This window comes from Mixophyes fleayi, chromosome 7, assembly GCF_038048845.1.
Source record: "Mixophyes fleayi isolate aMixFle1 chromosome 7, aMixFle1.hap1, whole genome shotgun sequence".
Taxonomy (NCBI): Eukaryota; Metazoa; Chordata; class Amphibia; order Anura; family Limnodynastidae; genus Mixophyes; species Mixophyes fleayi.
Window position 1 is genome coordinate 38997385 of NC_134408.1, and position 17565 is coordinate 39014949.

Consider the following 17565-nt stretch of genomic DNA (forward strand, 5'->3'; position numbering starts at 1 on the left):
TCAACATTATACATAGAGTAACAATCCATGATTTAACATTTCCTATTGTTGTTTTACAAATGCTGTCATGTTTATATATTTTGTGCTTTTAAACAACAACATGTTGTGGATACTCAATACTCCAGTTCACCAAAATCTGGTTAGATACAAAATAAATATATATCTATAGCTATCTATCTACATTGGTCTAACTGGGGTGTATACGGTGGTATGCCATTCTGCCACATCTCCTTCTGCCTTCATTGTAAAACTATCAAACTCCAGTCACTTATATTCCTATTACATTTTTCATACTGCCACTTCTAAATTTCCACTTTGACCACACACACATATATATATATATTTATACACAGTATATATTTAACAGTGTGCTGTGCATCATAGTGATTGTCATTTTCTTGTTATTTGCATATTATATTTTATGTATTTTTATGTTTTCACAAATTAATACACATCAAATATAAAGCAATTTTCTAGAAAAGTGACTAATAAATAGATAACAGGATAATAGAGAAAATGCAAGGATAGGGGCCCAGCTGCATAACACAATAAAACTACACACATTTATTACTAAAAAAACAGTACTTGGTAACGATACGCTCACTTGGACATTGGATTGAAGTCTTCCAGAAAAAGCCCTAGTTGGCTCTTACTACTAAACAGACTCACCCATGTGATCTCTACTTAGTATCTGTGTGTAATAAAGGGAATCTGCATAATGGGAAGATCTTGAGGATATCTTGCTCTATATCAGCCCTGTGGCCCTTGTGATACTGCTAGTAACAGACAGGGTTTAAAACTCTAAATTATTTTAGGTGATCTCTCCCATTTAACCTCAGGGATCTGAAAACAATAAATCGCTGTACCTTGCCTGTGCAACACTGCCCTCATTTCCAAGCACGGCATACTTCAGGAGTTGGTGCAAGTGTCCATGGTGAACTTCACAGTTGTTACAAAATAACGCAGGCGACAATCTGGGGACTTTCTGTAAATGAAACACATTAACCTACAACATGCACACTATAAGCAGCACAAGAGTATATATGTCCAAACAATATCTTTACCTTTCCTACAATAATTTCTCAGAATACTTACTGACATAGGGCCTGATTCATTAAGGAAAGTTAAGCAAAATTTTGAGTAAGCTGTCTGTTTTTTTCATGTAGCACACAAATACTTGATCATTTATTTGTACACTGTGATTTTTGTCATATCTAAAGCATACTTGCCAACTCTCCCGGAATGTACGGGAGACTCCCGAAGTTCGGGTCGGTCTCACAGACTCCCGGGAGAGCAGGCGATTCTCCCGCATCTGGCCCATCTGCCCACTTCAATAAAACTAGAGCCGGAATGTACGGTCGGAGGGGGCGGGGCTTCACGATTCGCGCCATTTTGGCCCCGCCCCCAGTGATGTAATGCTTGTTTGGGGTCTTTTTACACTGTAAAAAGCCCCAAAACAGGTATTACATCACTAGGGGGCGGGCCAAAATGACGCAAACCGTGAAGCCCCGCCCCCTCTACCCATAACACCCCTCCTGCCCTCCAGGATCTCCCGGACCTGGCCAACATAGGGTTGGCAAGTATGATCTAAAGCGATCTGCTGTTTCAGACAAATATATTATAAAACATGTAATTAAATAATTTATAAAATAATGTACTGCACATTACAACGCATTCTATGCCAGAACAAAAACAGCAGAGCTGCTTCTTTTCAACAAATACACAGCAACACTCAGAGCGAGATAAGCTCAGGCTGCCATAAAAGTGCTTAAGATCACAAATAAAATGTCCCCAGCGTTTCATAAGACAGGTAAGCATTACCCTGCATGTCATGTAATGGGAATGTTACCTTCATTTTATGTTCATTGGTTTTCACAGAGTTCATTTTAATCTCCTTTCTTCTCTTCTTGGAGTGTGTTCCCTTTTCTTCATTATTGAGTGGTCTTTTACACTGATTCAGAGCCCTGTCCTCACTCATTTCAATCTACAGCTGTGTAAAGAGAACTGAAAAGAAGCATATACTATTTTTATTCGTTTCCATCATTATACTTTATATCTGTAGTGTTAACCAATTGTAATGGACCCAGTGTATGGGACGAATGGACAAGCATCATCTTCTATGTACTTGTCCATTTGGCTAATTATTCTACTTTTTTCTACTTTTGGGTAGCACGGTGGCTAAGTGGTTAGCACTTCTGCCTCACAGCGCTGGGGTCACGAGTTCAATTTCTGACCATGGTCTTATCTGTGTGGAGTTTGTATATTCTCCCCGTGTTTACGTGGGTTTCCTCCCGGTGCTCCGGTTTTCTCCCACACTCCAAAAACATACTGGTAGGTTAATTGGCTGCTATTAAAATTGACCCTAGTCTGTGTGTGTGTGTGTGTGTTAGGGAATTTATATATATATATCAAAATACAATAGATAGTACAGCGCGTAACTCTGGGCAGACAAATAAGTACAAATTAAAGTCCCTTTAGATAAACGATAGTCCTATGTTCAGGTGGCTGCCAAATCCCCACAAGGCCAGATGGTGAACTGGATAAAATCTAAAACAAAATAAGCGGGAGGGGGCGCCACATAGTATAATACTGTATGTAACAATACAGGCTAATGTGCCAAGTAGTAAGCTCCAATGGGGCAGGGACTGATGTGAGTTCTCTGTTCAGCGCTGCGGAGTCAGTGGCGCTATATAAATAAATGATGATGATGATTGTGATGAAATAAATGATGATGATGATGAAATTTTGCTGTCATCATGTTGCCAATATTTAATCATGCTTGGTTAATAATTATTCATATTAATGTGATTATTATGCAGCACATTATAGAGTGTATTTTAATCATTCATATCAGTCCCTGTCCCATTGAAGCTTGCAGTCTATATTCTCTACAACATAAACACAAACTATGGTCCATTTTGTTAGGACATCGCGGCTGCGCATTTTTACAGTAAAAATACATTTTTATATTTTTCATATTTGCTCACACTTCTATGGGGCGCGAGCAAAAATGAGGGATATTTCTGGGGAAAAAATAATCAGCGCAAGCTATCTCGCGAACGTTCTGGAGACACACTGCTCTAATTTTTTCACAACTGAATCTGACCTTTAGGGCTAGATTTACTAAGCTGCGGGTTTGAAAAAGTGGAGATGTTGCCTATAGCAACCAATCAGATTCTAGTTATTTATTTAGTACATTCTACAAAATGACAGCACGGTGGTTAAGTGGTTAGCACATCTGCCTCACAACGCTGGGGTCATGAGTTCAATTCCCGACCATGGTCTTATCTGTGTGGAGTTTGTATGTTCTCCCTGTGTTTGCGTGGGTTTCCTCCGGGTGCTCTGGTTTCCTCCCACACTCCAAAAATATACTGGCAAGTTAATTGGCTGCTATCAAAATTGACCCTAGTCTGTGTGTATGTTAGGGAACTTAGACTGTAAGCCCCAATGGGGCAGGGACTGATGTGAATGAGTTCTCTGTACAGCCCTGCGGAATCAGCGGTGCTATATAAATAAATGATGATGACAGCTAGAATCGGATTGGTTGCTATAGGCAACATCTCCACTTTTTCAAACCCGCAGTTTAGTAAATATACCCCTTAGTGTCCATACTTTCCACGGTGATGGATAATAGACTTCATGATGTGCAAGATCTCAGTGTCAGGGTTTACTATACAGTTTGTTTCAACTTCATACTTCCACTTCATGTCTGTTCACCTTTAACTTCATATGTACAGTCCTAGGTGACATGCTGCATCTGCATCAATGCTTAATTATAATATAATAATCTTTGAGGCACAAGTTGGGTATATTTCGAAGAGTTATTTTGAAAAGGTCTGGTATATTTTGCAGTAACCTCCCCAAAAGAAACAGGCATTGTAAACTACCCCGCCACCCTTGTATCAGTCATTTTCTGAAAAATAACATGCAATAAAAAGGTTTTGTAATCCATAGCAACAAGTGAAATGTTTTCTTTCACTTTCTACACCTTTGTAGTAAAATGTCAGATTCCGATTGGTTTAGGGTTACATCCCCATTGCCACTGTGCTGCAGTTCTCAGGAATACTCTATTTATTGCTTTCTGCATGTGACAGCTAGGATACAATGAATCACCCTTTAATTGAACTTTCTTAATTGCAAATGAAAAAGCTTTATGTATAAAACACTCACGATAAGAGCCGGGGAATAAAAGCAGCTGGATACTGATACAAAACAGCATCTAGACAGCGACCACATCACAAACACACGTGCTCTCCATCCTCCCAGCCGGCATGGATTACACGGCCTGGATGCCCTGTTACAGACTCTACCAATCCATTACCGAACTGTACTAATACCCGGAAGTGACGTCACAGCGGGGAATTTGAAATAAAAAAATGTCAGCGCTGGTGTAAGAGGATTCTGTGTTTAGGAACAATTGTGGGTGAGTGAGCACCATTATATCGCTTCTGTTATCCAACAGTCCCAGTATGTCTGGCCTGGAATGCTGCGACTTCTAGTTCCCCAGCAGCGGCCCAGATACTGTTTAGAGACCTTTAAATTAACTAATACATGTGCAGAGGCTTTCTCCTGTGGGTCAGATGATTATTCCTTTCTCAAACATTGGGGGGTGATAAAGCAGACGCTGCTGAAATGAGCGCTCCTTGGAGCCAGCTACCAGGACGGTGTGCAGGCACACACAGGATAGGGGGTCAGAGTGAGTGTCACAGTGTAACAGAACCAAGACAGGCTGGCACAGGGGTGATAGGAACACTGCGATGGCCAAATTGGTAATGGAGTCCACATTTAAAGGGATTTTCTGCATTGAGTGGTATCATGTCTCCTCTCACCACTTTCATGTCATTTTTGTGAGCATTCAGCACTATGAGTGCTTGCATATAGCCCTTAATCCTGGAGAGCAATGTGGAGGAATTGAGCTATTCAGAAAAGGACCAATGAACTAATTGCTCAGAGGACTTTCTGTGCAACATATGACTTTCAAATGGGGTGGAGGGGGGATCTGTTTACTAGGTGGATGCTTCCTGTGACTGTTTGTGACCCAGACAGTACACATCTGTTGAGGGTCTCACCTGAGGCGCTAGCGCTATTGGGGAGCATCAACAGATGTATTTGGGGAGTGTGTGTGTGTGTGTGTGTATATATATATATATATATATATATATATAGTTTAAAAAATATATAGTAGGTTTAAGTAATTGTAATTATCTTAAACTACTGAAATGAAGCAACACAAAAAGTCAATAGAGTTCAATACCTACATAACTTAAAGATTAATAAAAAAAATGTAATCAGCTTTCAAGTACATCGATCAATTTTATCTTGCCTACATCGCCAATAGATTGTAAGATGGTTGAAGGGGAGAGGGCAAATCAGTGTTAACATACAAAAAAAATGGGAAATTTACTGCTTAACATGACGTAAGAGGCTGAATTGTAGATAAGTGAATATTTGGAGGATTCATTTGTTTGTAATGTAAGTTGATGTTTCAGCATTTTTTTTTTTTATTATTTTTTTTATGATTTATTTTCATCCATTTTATTTGACATATATTTGTGTGGGTAAGCCATACTTATTAAAAATTTAATTTGATCGTGTTTGATTAGATATGGGGGAGAAATGGATAAAACTGTGTGCTCGGTCTTGATCAGCAGTCTGTTTGTGATTCAGTGGGAAAGCCCCTCCCATGGAACAGTGGTGAAATATAGAAGCAGTGTTCTCCCCAGCACCTATTTCCCGGGTGCTCCACCCAGCTGTTTCTACTTGCCACCTGGCTCTTGGAGCCTAACAGTCATATTATAATAGAATCAACCATTGTTTATCTTACTAGAACATGCACCATGTGAGCATTACAGCCAGCAGTGTGTGTTTAGACCACTGACCACCAGTCTGACCAGTCCTGGCAGGTGTGGGCAATAACCGCCAACATTTTGCAATATTATTACAAAGTATTACAACTGCCCCCACTCTGCTGCTTCTTAATGACACCTGGCTGGCAAAATTTTCTGGAGAGAGCACTGAAAAAGCTACTTGAAGTCATGAGCAGGATGCCTCAGCCTATACCAGGAGGACCACTAATGGATGTACAATGTATGCATAGGTGAGGGCAGCGGAGAGAGAATGCCAACAACTCAGTTGGTGACTATTATTTTCATTTGTCTTTTTACAATTGGAGTTGAAGAAGTCCGGCAGCAGACTCTGGAGAGCACAGTGACCCCCTGACTTCCTGTGATACAAAAGCAAGCTCTTCTATATGCACAATGAAATAATAACATTTAGGGCTAGATATACTAAGCTGCGGGCTTGAAAAAGTGGGGATGTTGCCTATAGCAACCAATCAGATTCTAGCTGTCATTTTGTAGAAGGTACTAAATAAATGAAAGCTAGAATCTGATTGGTTGCTATAGGCAACATCCCCACTTTTTCAAACCCGCAGCTTAGTAAATCTAGCCCTTAGAGTTTAGACTGCTTACAAGTACATCAACAAGTGATCATTAAGTAAGAAATGTTACTTAATTCTAATGAATTGATCCCCCTTTATATGAAGTCATAGAAGTATTCCGTGCAATACAAATGTGACTTATGCAGAACAGGACTCTAGTGGTCAGGATTAGTTAAATACATTCTGTAATCAGAAACATACAGTATATTTTAGTATAAAACATGTTTGAAAATATTACAGTTTTAGGACTCATTTGCCATTAAGGTAAGCTGATATTTTATGTTTCTGTGTTGTGTTCACTGGGTGGCACTTTTCTAGCCTCTCATTCATACGGTATCAATGCAAATGATGCAATGAAATAAGATTACATAAACAGCACTTATGTCTTACTAAATATTTACATGTGGGATAAAGTGCATCTTATTGTAAATTGTTGAAAGATATAATTAGTAATCCAGGCGTTCCAGGATTATATAAATGCATAAAACTATGGAATTACATTTCGTACCTGTTTAATGGGTACATCAATACTATTTATTCAGATAGTTACAATCCTTTATAAATATTATTGCAACCCTTAAAGAGAAATTATTTGACGTTAGCAGACGTGTCATTTTGTTAATCTTTTCCTGTAAACATATTGATTATTTTGTGTCTAATATAACCCACCAAACTATGTACGATCCCCTAATAAAATATTAAATAGCTCATTTTCTCTCCCTTTTAGGTATTTTTAACAGATAATTTGCATGGAAATTCAAAATGACGACAAAGCAGCTTGCAAAGTAAGATGTGACGTTCTTTTCTTTATTTTAGTTTTTTAGTAACCTCATTCAATGAAAGGTTTTATGTTTTTGGAAAGAAGGTTTTGCCAAGACAGCAGTCCCCAGGACCAGCTATCAATAGAACAACATTCCCAATACCTGTACCCCACACTCTGCACTTAATAAATTCAATTTAAATATATGGATTCATAAGGTTGAAATGGTACAAATCCATGCCAATATAAAACCGTGACATCCTCTATAGGAGTCAATTGTAGGAGGATGAATTGAATAAATTATAAAAAAAATTGGAGAACTATTTAGTGAAATCTGAAAATAAATGTATAGATGTTGTATATATTTACAGGACTAGCTTTGTGTCGATATAAGAGATATAATTGCGGAATGAACAATGTATATTATAGATTATTTTCTCTGATTTTCACAGACAGCTTGGACTGATTAGGAGAAGCTCCAAATTGTCTCTGAATGCTAAAGGCCCCGGCAGCCCCAAATGTAGTAAGTGACACTTTTTTTACAAATCCTATTTGGAAGGAGTCACACGATTTCTCGTAGGACTGACTTTTCTGTCATTTACAGAACAATATTTTGAATACTTGATTATCATTGACTTTGAGTCGACATGCTGGAAAGATGCTAAATGTTATGGACAAGAAATCAGTAAGTAATTAACCACTGTGCACATAGTGCTGCATAGCTTATTTCACTGAATGGCAACGAAACCTGGAAAATCGTAGATCAATGGCCTGTTATGTATTTTCTTGTGGCCCTATTGTTCTTTACGTGAACTTTTCTGAAATTGGTTTAATTGCCGAAATTATCTGACTGACGTCCATTTAAATGGACTCTGAACGTTTCCATGTCTCATTAACAAATTTGATATATGAACCTCTAGCCTCATATCACTACTATTCTGTCTGTTAGACTGTCATGCTCCTTCCTCAACGCTCCATGCTTGCCTCCAGTACCCTCCTCATATCACTGCCCCGTCACATGTGGTCGCTGCCACCCACACAATCTGCACACTCATTTCCTGAAATCTCTGCTGCTGTGTACAGCCCGGTGATCTGATTGGCTACAAGTTGTTGTTCTGTCTCCACCCACTTCAAATTTAACTCATGGACTTGCAGGATATGACGTTTGCTAACAAGAAGGTGCTCTGACCCCAGTCAAATGCAAATTAAAAATTACCCATTTATTTTGCTTTAATGTCAGTCACTGGCTTTGTATTCAAAGGAGTAGGAGGGGTACTTGTTGTCTGGAAGGTTAGTGGAAATGTATTAAATGAAATATGTTTATAAACTCTTCTGATATTTATACAATATTTTACTATATACAAACCCTCATAACTCCACTTTATCATGTAGTTTAACTTTCAACATCTCCTTCGTGCAACAAGCATCTTTTCCAGAGTGATATATACAGTAACACCTGCATTTTCTTGTTTGTAGTTGAATTTCCTGCAGTTTTATTAAACACCGCCAATGGAGTGATTGAGTCAGAATTTCAAACTTACGTACAGCCGCAGGAGCACCCGATTCTTTCTGAGTTCTGTACAGAACTTACAGGAATAAAGCAGGTATTTCTGTTATACTTTAGTTTAATACAAGGATTGAAGAACATTTTGTTCATCCAGTTCCACTTGGATTTAGTCCCAAACTTTGCCCTCTTTCTGACTTGGGCCACTCCCTTGCTGTTATCCAGTTTTATGGAATATGAAATGGTTCAGCACTCGTCTTGATTCAAATACAAATATTACAAGTTCAACATGTCATGTATAAATGCAATGTGTACTGAAATCTTCATTTATATATTCATGATTCCACCAGAAATAAAAAGGAAAAACAAAACATGCAAAAAATGTATAGAAATTCTAGCAATTCTGTGCAGATAATATATAAAAGTCCAAACAGAGAGAATCCTTGTGAAGTGGAGGTTTATTTCCTTTTACTATCAGCCGTGTACAATGTGCAGGTGAAGGGTGTCTAATTCACAGGTGGTGCTCTTGTGGTCCCACACTTACTAGAGAATATCTGGGTTCTCCCTCAGTAATGATTACTTTATGTAGATTTCTCCAATAGATTACATCAGCAGTGTGTTATCTCAGTTATATTCCATATTATACCCAAAAGAAACAGGAAAAAATGAAGAATTCTAGTATAATATTGTTTTCCTCAAAAAAACGTCTTTATTACTTTCTAAAAATCGCACTTTTAATGAAATATACATTAAAATAAATGAATGTATACAGAGGTACTCCTACCAGACAGAGGAATCATATGGGCAGCATATAAGCAGATTTCAGATGTTGTTTTCCCGGGATTCCGTCATACAAATGCCACATAGGTTTCTCCAGGATGTTAAAATACTGGAAAGGGGTCCTCTGTCCTTCACACTCATATACCTTGAAAAAGGCAGCCGAAACATGTTGGTTGGAGATTAGAGTTTGTATTATCCATATTTAAACCAGAATTGATCAATCGGCAGTCAAAGTGGACATTTAGAAGCGGCAGTATGAAAAATGTAAAGGGGATGTAAGTGAATGGAATTTGATAGTTTGATAGTTTACAATGAAGGCAGTAGGAGAAATGGTGACATGGCGTACCACTGTATGCACTTCAGCTTCCACCAATATGTAAATATCACACACACTAAGCCTGAAGTTGTACAACTGCTTAACTTGCTCTGTTTTTATATTTTGGAGGTTAGTTAATACATTGATTTCTGCATATTTATTGTTAAGCAAGTTGTTTACCAGAACTATTCTGTTTTGTTTTTTATAATAGCAACAAGTGGATGATGGGGTTCCTTTAAAGATTTGCTTATCCCAGTTTTCCAGCTGGATTAAAAAGCTCCAAAAGGAAAAAAGCATCATTTTCCCAAGTGTCCTACCAGCCCCTTCTTCCTCGGAGCAGAAGATGTGTGGGTTTGTCACTTGGTCAGGTAGGGAACTAATAACTAGTTTGTTTTTTCTCACATTGATTTTTGTTTTGTTTGTTTGTTTTTCAACTGTTATATAAGAGGGGTTGGGGACTTGGACAACCCATAAAGTGTTACATCAAACTCCACCCAAAACTACCTTTGTAGTTTTTGGTGCAATTATACTTTTCAATCTAGTAATCTATTCTGAGATACCTCCTGAATGTCTCATTATTGCAGCTTTACATACTGTAACCATCTGAGAAGTGATTTAATTATATTCTATTTATCTACATATTTAGAGTTAAAAACTGTGTATAAGGGACTGCATATCATTTATTTTTGTATTATGTATAGAATAACTCCCAGTTGTTATGTCCAAATTTTCCATCATTAAAGTGTAAATGAACAAATAGTGTTCAAAAAAACTTCCCCTCAAGTAGTAGTGCCTAAAGGTTATGTATTTCTATAGTTAAGTCTCATTAATGTTACTGGCTTTTTCAGACTGGGATCTGGGGGTTTGTTTGCTGTATGAATGTAGAAGAAAACAGCTGAGGAAACCGGACATTCTGAACTGCTGGATTGATCTCCGGCTCACATACAAGGTGCGCTGGGTCAGCTCTAAGGCACCTACTTTACCTTCACCAGTATTATCATCTCTCAGGTCACATTTAAAGGAATTCTTGTAACTGCTGTGTACTGGGCTCTGCAATCTGTCAATAGAAACTGAGAAAGTAACAATGGGAGGATGGGGGATTATTGATGGGGTAAATTGACTGTGAATAATTTGCTTTAACAACTGAACGTGTGACACTACCAAACTAAATCTTATGTCTAATGTTTTGCTTCAGCTATTCTACAATCGTAAACCAAAAGGATTGAATGGCGCTTTACAAGATGTTGGCATTGAATTCTCAGGAAGGGAACACTCTGGTATGGTTTGTTACCTATATTAAAGTGGGTGCTTGGCAGTTGGATTATTTCCTTCTTAATTCATCATAACAGCCAAATACACATCTCATTTTGGTTGATGCAGGAGAAAAGGCTTACATGGCAGATCCTAGTTATGATTGCTGTATACCACTTGCCATGTCCCCTTGAGTAAATTTCTCTATTTGTTATCTTGGAAACAGAAAGCCGGTCTCTGGTCTCTGGTCTCTGGTCTTAGTCTTCAGCATTGCCCTGTGTTTGTGTAAAACAAAAGCCCCACCCTGCAAAGATATCACCTTACCAAAAGATGGGACAGTTAGCATGATGTGCATATTTAGCCAAGTGTCATTATTAGTTATTTCTGATATTTATGTATCAAATAAGTGTAGTGTTGATATATTTACTGGTCAATTGTTATTTACCTGTTTTGTTTTTTTTTTGGGGGGGGGGGGAGGGGGGTTAAAACATATCATACATATGTTAAATGGTTTTAAAGTGCTACACATACTTTGGTCCACTTTTTTTTTTTTTTTTTAATATAAAAGAATCTTACTTGTATAATATCTAGCCCATTTCATTAAATGGAACGAATTGTGTTTTGTTTCAGGTCTGGATGATTCCCGGAACACAGCAAGGCTTGCTTGGAGAATGATCTGTGATAGATGTGTAATGAAAATAACTAAATCTTTAGATAAGGTCAGTTGGTTTTTTAGGTCTCCCTTTTTCCTCCAATCAACTAATGATGATGTGTAGCACAATGTAGGTAATCAACTAATCCACAGGAGGCACAACACATGACACAAGAATTAAAGATAACGTGTGCCAAACTTATTGTTATGCTGACCGTTTTTGAAAAGTTCTGGGTCTTCTTTGTGAAAACTAGGTACTCCCCAAAATTTCATCTGAAAGAGCCAAGACGTTAGTGCCAGCACAAGATCGTAAATGCGGACAAAGTGACATCAATCAGGCTTCAACTATAACTATGGATAAAGATGACCAGCAAAATGTAAAAAATGATCCAACTACTACACATTCAGACATAACCTGTAATCACAAAACTCTGCAGCCTCATTCCCCTGACAACCAAAATAAGAACGGTGTCGGGCAACAAGAAGAAACATCTGGTGGTGTACAAAGGCAGCAACCACAGACTCTAATAAATGGACTTTCTACTACACTTGGTTATGGTAATAAATATAGGTTTTCCATCCTAAATTCAGTTGGCTCCCTACAAAATGGAAAACAATTTGGAGCATTTGCATCTACACCCATGGGTCATTCCCCACACGGTCAAGTTTTACTCTCTACGACTGTTGTGTCTGTGAATGATGTGTCTACTCTGGATCTAGGCTCCAGTTCGGACTTGTCTATTTTGGCTGACTGGGAAGAAGCAGCTGTTATAGAGGATTCCCAAAATCAAAGTGTTGGATCTACTGAACTGGAGGAACCTGTTCTGGTACCAGTGGATTCACCATTGACCAGTATATTAATGTTTAAAAGTGATCAGGAAAACTGTAATGGATGTCCACTGATGAAAAATGCTGGATATCAACCTGCAGATCCCAAGTCTAAATCTGTTGTTTACAAAAGTCCAGACACCACAATTTATAATGTTAATACAAAGAAGCAGATGTGTAATGGTTCGGCCTTTAAATTACCCAGTGCTTTGGGAAACAAATCGAATACGAATGTCTCAGCTAACGGTCAGACAAGAAAAATGTCTACAGTATTGGATTACTTTCCAAAGAGGAAACTTTCTAGTGTAAGCTTTTACTCCCCACCAAAGAAACTTCCCTTTACCGTACATGAAGATGACTGCAACCACTCTTTACCTGTGTATACTCGTGGCTCTCGTGTGGTCCCATGCACAGTTTTAAATTCTACGGTTAACTTGAACAGCACCATTGGGGCAACAAAGATGGGCCCTATTACAGCCCCAATGTGCAAATGTGGTAGAAGGGCCAAGAAGTGTACTGTGTCTAATGCAGGCCCAAACCACGGCAGGGTTTTCTACGGCTGCTCCGTACGAAAGAGATATGATGAGAACGGGAAAGGTTGTATATATTTCAAATGGGAGGATACACTTCTGAAGGAGAAGTCTGCCAACTCTTCAGTCCTGCTGTCCACCAGTGGGGCGTCTTCCTCCAATACAAGTTATTTTTCTATGGGATCTTCTGCTTCTCACAAACCGTTTATCAATCTAAGGCCGTCAATGAGAACATAGTTTTAAATAGTGTAATTTCTCTGCTAAATTTCTTAGACAATCAGAATCATGTTATGTCAGTGACTTGCTGTGTAATGTGAATAATGTTTAAACTAGCATAACCCATGTGGCATAGAGGTTCCTGGTCTACCTTTAAGCAGCTACATTATAGATTACCAATGGGTAGCATTAATTTCTGTTTATATAAAAAACATCTTAAGTAGTGGTACCTTTTTTATTTATTTATTTTTATTTTTTTTGGGACAGTTATAAATTATACTGTTACAATGGGAAAGAATGACCCTTGTGACATCACTTCAATATCATTTATAACACTGACACAGCTCTTATATTGGGCTTCGCAACCTGTGGCTCTGCAGCTGTTGTAAAATGACAAGTTCATTCACAGCTAACAGTTAAGATTGTAGGACATGCTGGTATCTGTAGTGCCACAAGAGTTATACAGTCCGCTTGTCTACCTCTGGCCTCTATTATAATTATTTAGATACCTGCTGCTGTCGAGAAAGATGTCACAAATGATCTCAGAAGTCCTAAAATCCCTCTGAGTAAAAGATACCGTACAAAGTCCGCGGCAACCAGAACCTTTCTTTTTACATTCTTTGTTTCCACATCATGGCTGCTATGTTTTTAGTGTTTTTATGCTAATTTTATTGAAAGGACTTTTATAATATAGTGCGTGAAATTGTGCTTTTAGACATCCAGTAACATGCAAAAATAAAATGTATTTTAGAAACTTTTAACTGTATACAAATAAAAAAAATTTTTTTTTTTTTTACTTTGTTTCATGGAATAACTGGATGATTTAAAACACAGCCCTTGCAGACACATGCTGGATATGATAGTTTTGTGGGTTAAATAACGATTCGTGAGAAAGCGGTAAATCAATGTAATTGGGATCGTTGTCTTGTGAATATTGGTCATAGAGAATTTGATAGGCTGAAATCTTATGGAAATTGGTTCAGACTTTAAGGTCTTCCTCCACTTTGTGCAGATGACAAGTCCTCTAGAATGGCCCCTGTGGATCCAGGTTTATATGAAAGGAAATTACCATACACTTCTCTAGTGGTAAGGTAACGCGGGTTATGTAGCGTTGTGGAGTGGGATGACTGGCCTCTATACTTTTCCCCATTCTTTGTTTCTCAGCTCATTCCTCCGAATTTTCCCACTGACTGTTTTTGGCAGTTGTTGAACAAACTCGATCTGTCAATATTCACAAAGAAATAATAAGCAATTGATCCAAATTAAAATCCAAGTAAGAACTTGTGTAAGAATTGAATTAGAGGTAAACATGGAGTACAGCTAAAACACATTTATTAAGTGAGGTATATTTTCATCATTTTCCTATTTGATTCTGATTTTTACAGAACTCTAGAATAAAACTGGTCTCAGTCTTGTCAACTACAAATTAATCCTATCAATGATTCTGCTATATTTAGAGAGAGTGTGACAGGTATGACATCCCTGCAATATAAGTTATAATACTGCAACAGCTCTTATATCGAGCTTAGGCAACCTGTAACACTCCAGCTGAAACTACAAATAGTTCAACAGACATTAAATGGTAGGAATGCTGGTACCTGTAGTTCCAAAACAGCTATCACATCGGTTTGCCTACTTCTGGACTGATGTGAGTGAGTTCTCTGTACAGCGCTGCAGAATTAGTAGCGCTATGTAAAAAGCTAATGATATACCTGCTATTGTAGAAATGTCACAAGTGACCTCCTTGTCTTAGAATCCTGGGGTAAAGGATACTGAACAAAGCCAACTGCAATCAGAACCTCTGGGCCTCAAATATTATGCTTATACTTTGTTAAAATATTTTGTTTCTACATCACTGCTGCAAATTATTTAGTGTGTGTTTATTGAAAGGACTTATATAGTATGTTATTGTAAGGGGGGAATTCAATTAGCCCCCATGTTCCTCAGAACATGGTGGCTATGCATATTTACTACGATAAGATGTCCGCTCATTTTTCAGAGGATAAAATCGTCTGCGATTTCTGTATAAATCCCGCTAATTGTATTCCCCCTCCTGTGTATGGAAGTCTGGGGGTACGCTTCATAAATCTAGGAAAATGCAAAAAATAAAATGTTTTTTAGAAACCTTTATCAATTGTATACAAATAAAAATATATTTTTCTACTTTGTTTCACAGAATGCCTGACTCATTTAAAATACGTCCCTTACACCTACTAAGGCTATTAATATGAATGTGGGTTTTTAAGTCATTTTACTCTTAACAGACTAAATGAGCCAATGGTTATATGTAGTGAACATTCTGTGCCTGATGGATCCTGCATTTTAAAATAAAGGGTGAAACTTAATTCAGATGGTATTCATTTAGAACAGTATCTTATGATACGTTACTTTTAGAATCTGGGTGTAAGGATGCACTAGCTAAACAATACTTACCCTCCCTATGTAGATAAACAGAACAAACTGCAGTGTACACACATGCATATATAATATAAAATATCCCATCAGCACACATTAAATATAAAATAAACAACTCAAACATATACTCATTTGTTTGTGTGTGTGTGTATATATATATATATATATATATATATATATAATTTTTTAGATACATAAAGATGCTCACAATGCATAATATACTTATTTTGTGTTTTTAGAGCCTATCGTACTTGCATACACCTTCTGTTGAGCCCGTGGCCCGCATATGTGTAGTTTTTAAATCAAAGACTAGGCCGTGACAGTCATCACTATCAGTCGCCATTTACACCAGCCCTATAGTGGGTCCAAATAATATGGGTGTAAACAAGTGCACTTACGACAAATCCAGGACGTCTGAACACCCTTGCTGTATATGGGCGACGTCTGGCCCTTCTTTCCACCGTCACACTTCTAAAGTCATAGGCTGTCATGTTAACGGTGTTACATGCACTGGTGTTCAGTGGCACAAGGTCTGTTTGTAAGCATCCACAGAGCAATTTCACACAAGATACGATACACAAATTGACGGACATCCAAACATGAATCAGGCCCTCTGTTTCCAGAGAAATGAAAAGTAAAATTATCTACTATATAAATGCCTAGTGGCGTGTGTGAAAAAAAAAAAACAAGCTGCAGCGCCACCTGCTGGGCAGAGTTATACACTGACCTATATATTTCTTTAAGGAGAAGTGACAGTTGGGAGTGGTTGGTGGTTGCTGGGGGTGACAGTGGGGAGTTTTTAACACCTTAAGTAGCTTTATGAAGGATGTGGCGATGAAGGATGAGGTGATGGAGAAAAATGATGAGGTGGTGACATGTGGACAAAACCACGTTAAAAAAGGGCGCTTGCGTCGGGAAGTAACGCTCTTCCCCTGAGGAGGCCTGGGCTAGCCCCAAATGCATGACAAGAACCTTTTTAACACCTTAAGTAGCTTGATTTGACTAGAATGCATCAGTATCATGCACGGGTTAACTTGTTTGTGTGTGTGTGTGTGTGTGTGTGTGTGTGTGTGTGTATATATATATATATATATATATATATATATATATATATATATATATATATATATACACACACACACACACATACACATGTGAGCACATGATTACAACCATGCACAGTAGTTAAGTTGCATACCTTTCTTGGGTACTTGTAGGGGGCTGTTACTTTTTTCACATGTTCCTGCAGTTCTTTTGTAAGTTTCTCTAGGTCAGGTGCACGGTATGCAGGAGACAGGATGACAAAAGCTTTCACAACCTACATGATATTAAACACATTACTAAAATCTGAAATACATTGTCTGCTATGGCATACGATTAATAGCAGTGCATAAATGTACTGTAACCTACAACAGCCAATCCAATGTTTGGCATTCATCGTCTAAACCAGTGATGGGCAACCTTATACAAGGCTTCACATTACCCTAGTTCTTAGTAACAAGTTAAAACTGCATTTAAGCAAAGATCTGTAATAACAGATATTATAATGTAAGATAAACAAGTGTTACAAGCTATAAGAAACAAATCTCAATTAAATATTGAGTTCCAAGTGACCAGATTTTCAAGTAGTTATTGAAAGATAGGTGTAAGGCTGGAACAACACAAATCTGGAGACAGGTTTCTCCATCAACCTTTTACTCTTTTTGTTTTTTTAAATGTACCCCATGACAGAATTAAGTAAGTCGAAACCATGATTAAGTTCGGTCTTCTCTACTTTATGACCTGCTGAGCATCAGGATCTAAATGGAGTACTGATGGCTATAAAGTGGTTACTGTTATAACCCATTGGAATACCAATACAATATGTTGCATGC

At 37.9% G+C, this 17565-nt stretch overlaps 3 protein-coding genes across 5 annotated transcripts in view; 1 reads left to right on the plus strand and 2 right to left on the minus strand.

Annotated features, from left to right (window-relative positions):
• REXO5 (RNA exonuclease 5) overlaps positions 1-2373 on the minus strand; it is a 21929-nt gene extending 19556 nt beyond the window's left edge. The window contains exons 1-2 of the mRNA XM_075181332.1: positions 1850-2373; positions 867-985 (exon numbers count right to left, since the gene is read on the minus strand). Coding sequence (XP_075037433.1) covers positions 867-985; positions 1850-1978 — 248 coding nt within the window. The 5' untranslated portion in view covers positions 1979-2373. The remainder of the gene's footprint in view (positions 1-866; positions 986-1849) is intronic.
• A 1956-nt stretch (positions 2374-4329) lies between these two features.
• Positions 4330-15439, plus strand: ERI2 (ERI1 exoribonuclease family member 2). 2 transcript variants are annotated; one of them, XM_075179721.1, is made up of 10 exons: positions 4330-4423; positions 7167-7224; positions 7652-7722; positions 7804-7884; positions 8676-8803; positions 10011-10167; positions 10648-10748; positions 10995-11076; positions 11681-11769; positions 11957-15439. In XM_075179721.1, the coding sequence occupies exons 2-10, from the start codon at positions 7202-7204 to the stop codon at positions 13295-13297; spliced, it is 2073 nt and encodes a 690-aa protein (XP_075035822.1). In that variant the 5' UTR covers positions 4330-4423; positions 7167-7201; the 3' UTR covers positions 13298-15439. The 2 variants fall into 2 exon arrangements, with proteins under 2 accessions (XP_075035822.1, XP_075035823.1); XM_075179722.1 differs by lacking the exons at positions 4330-4423; positions 7167-7224; positions 8676-8803.
• The window catches only part of LOC142097673 (acyl-coenzyme A synthetase ACSM3, mitochondrial-like), a 28644-nt gene continuing 25132 nt past the window's right edge, over positions 14054-17565 (minus strand). For both annotated transcript variants that reach the window (XM_075179723.1, XM_075179724.1), the window contains exons 13-14: positions 16890-17009; positions 14054-14497 (exon numbers count right to left, since the gene is read on the minus strand). In XM_075179723.1, coding sequence (XP_075035824.1) covers positions 14411-14497; positions 16890-17009 — 207 coding nt within the window. In that variant the 3' untranslated portion in view covers positions 14054-14410. The remainder of the gene's footprint in view (positions 14498-16889; positions 17010-17565) is intronic.

Coding starts and splice junctions, on each gene's coding strand:
- ERI2 (XM_075179721.1), top strand. CDS start 7,202: ATGACGACAAAGCAGCTTGCAAA. Junction 7,885..8,675: donor ATGTTATGGACAAGAAATCA/GTAAGTAATTAA, acceptor TCTTGTTTGTAG/TTGAATTTCCTGCAGTTTTA. Junction 11,770..11,956: donor TAACTAAATCTTTAGATAAG/GTCAGTTGGTTT, acceptor TGTGAAAACTAG/GTACTCCCCAAAATTTCATC.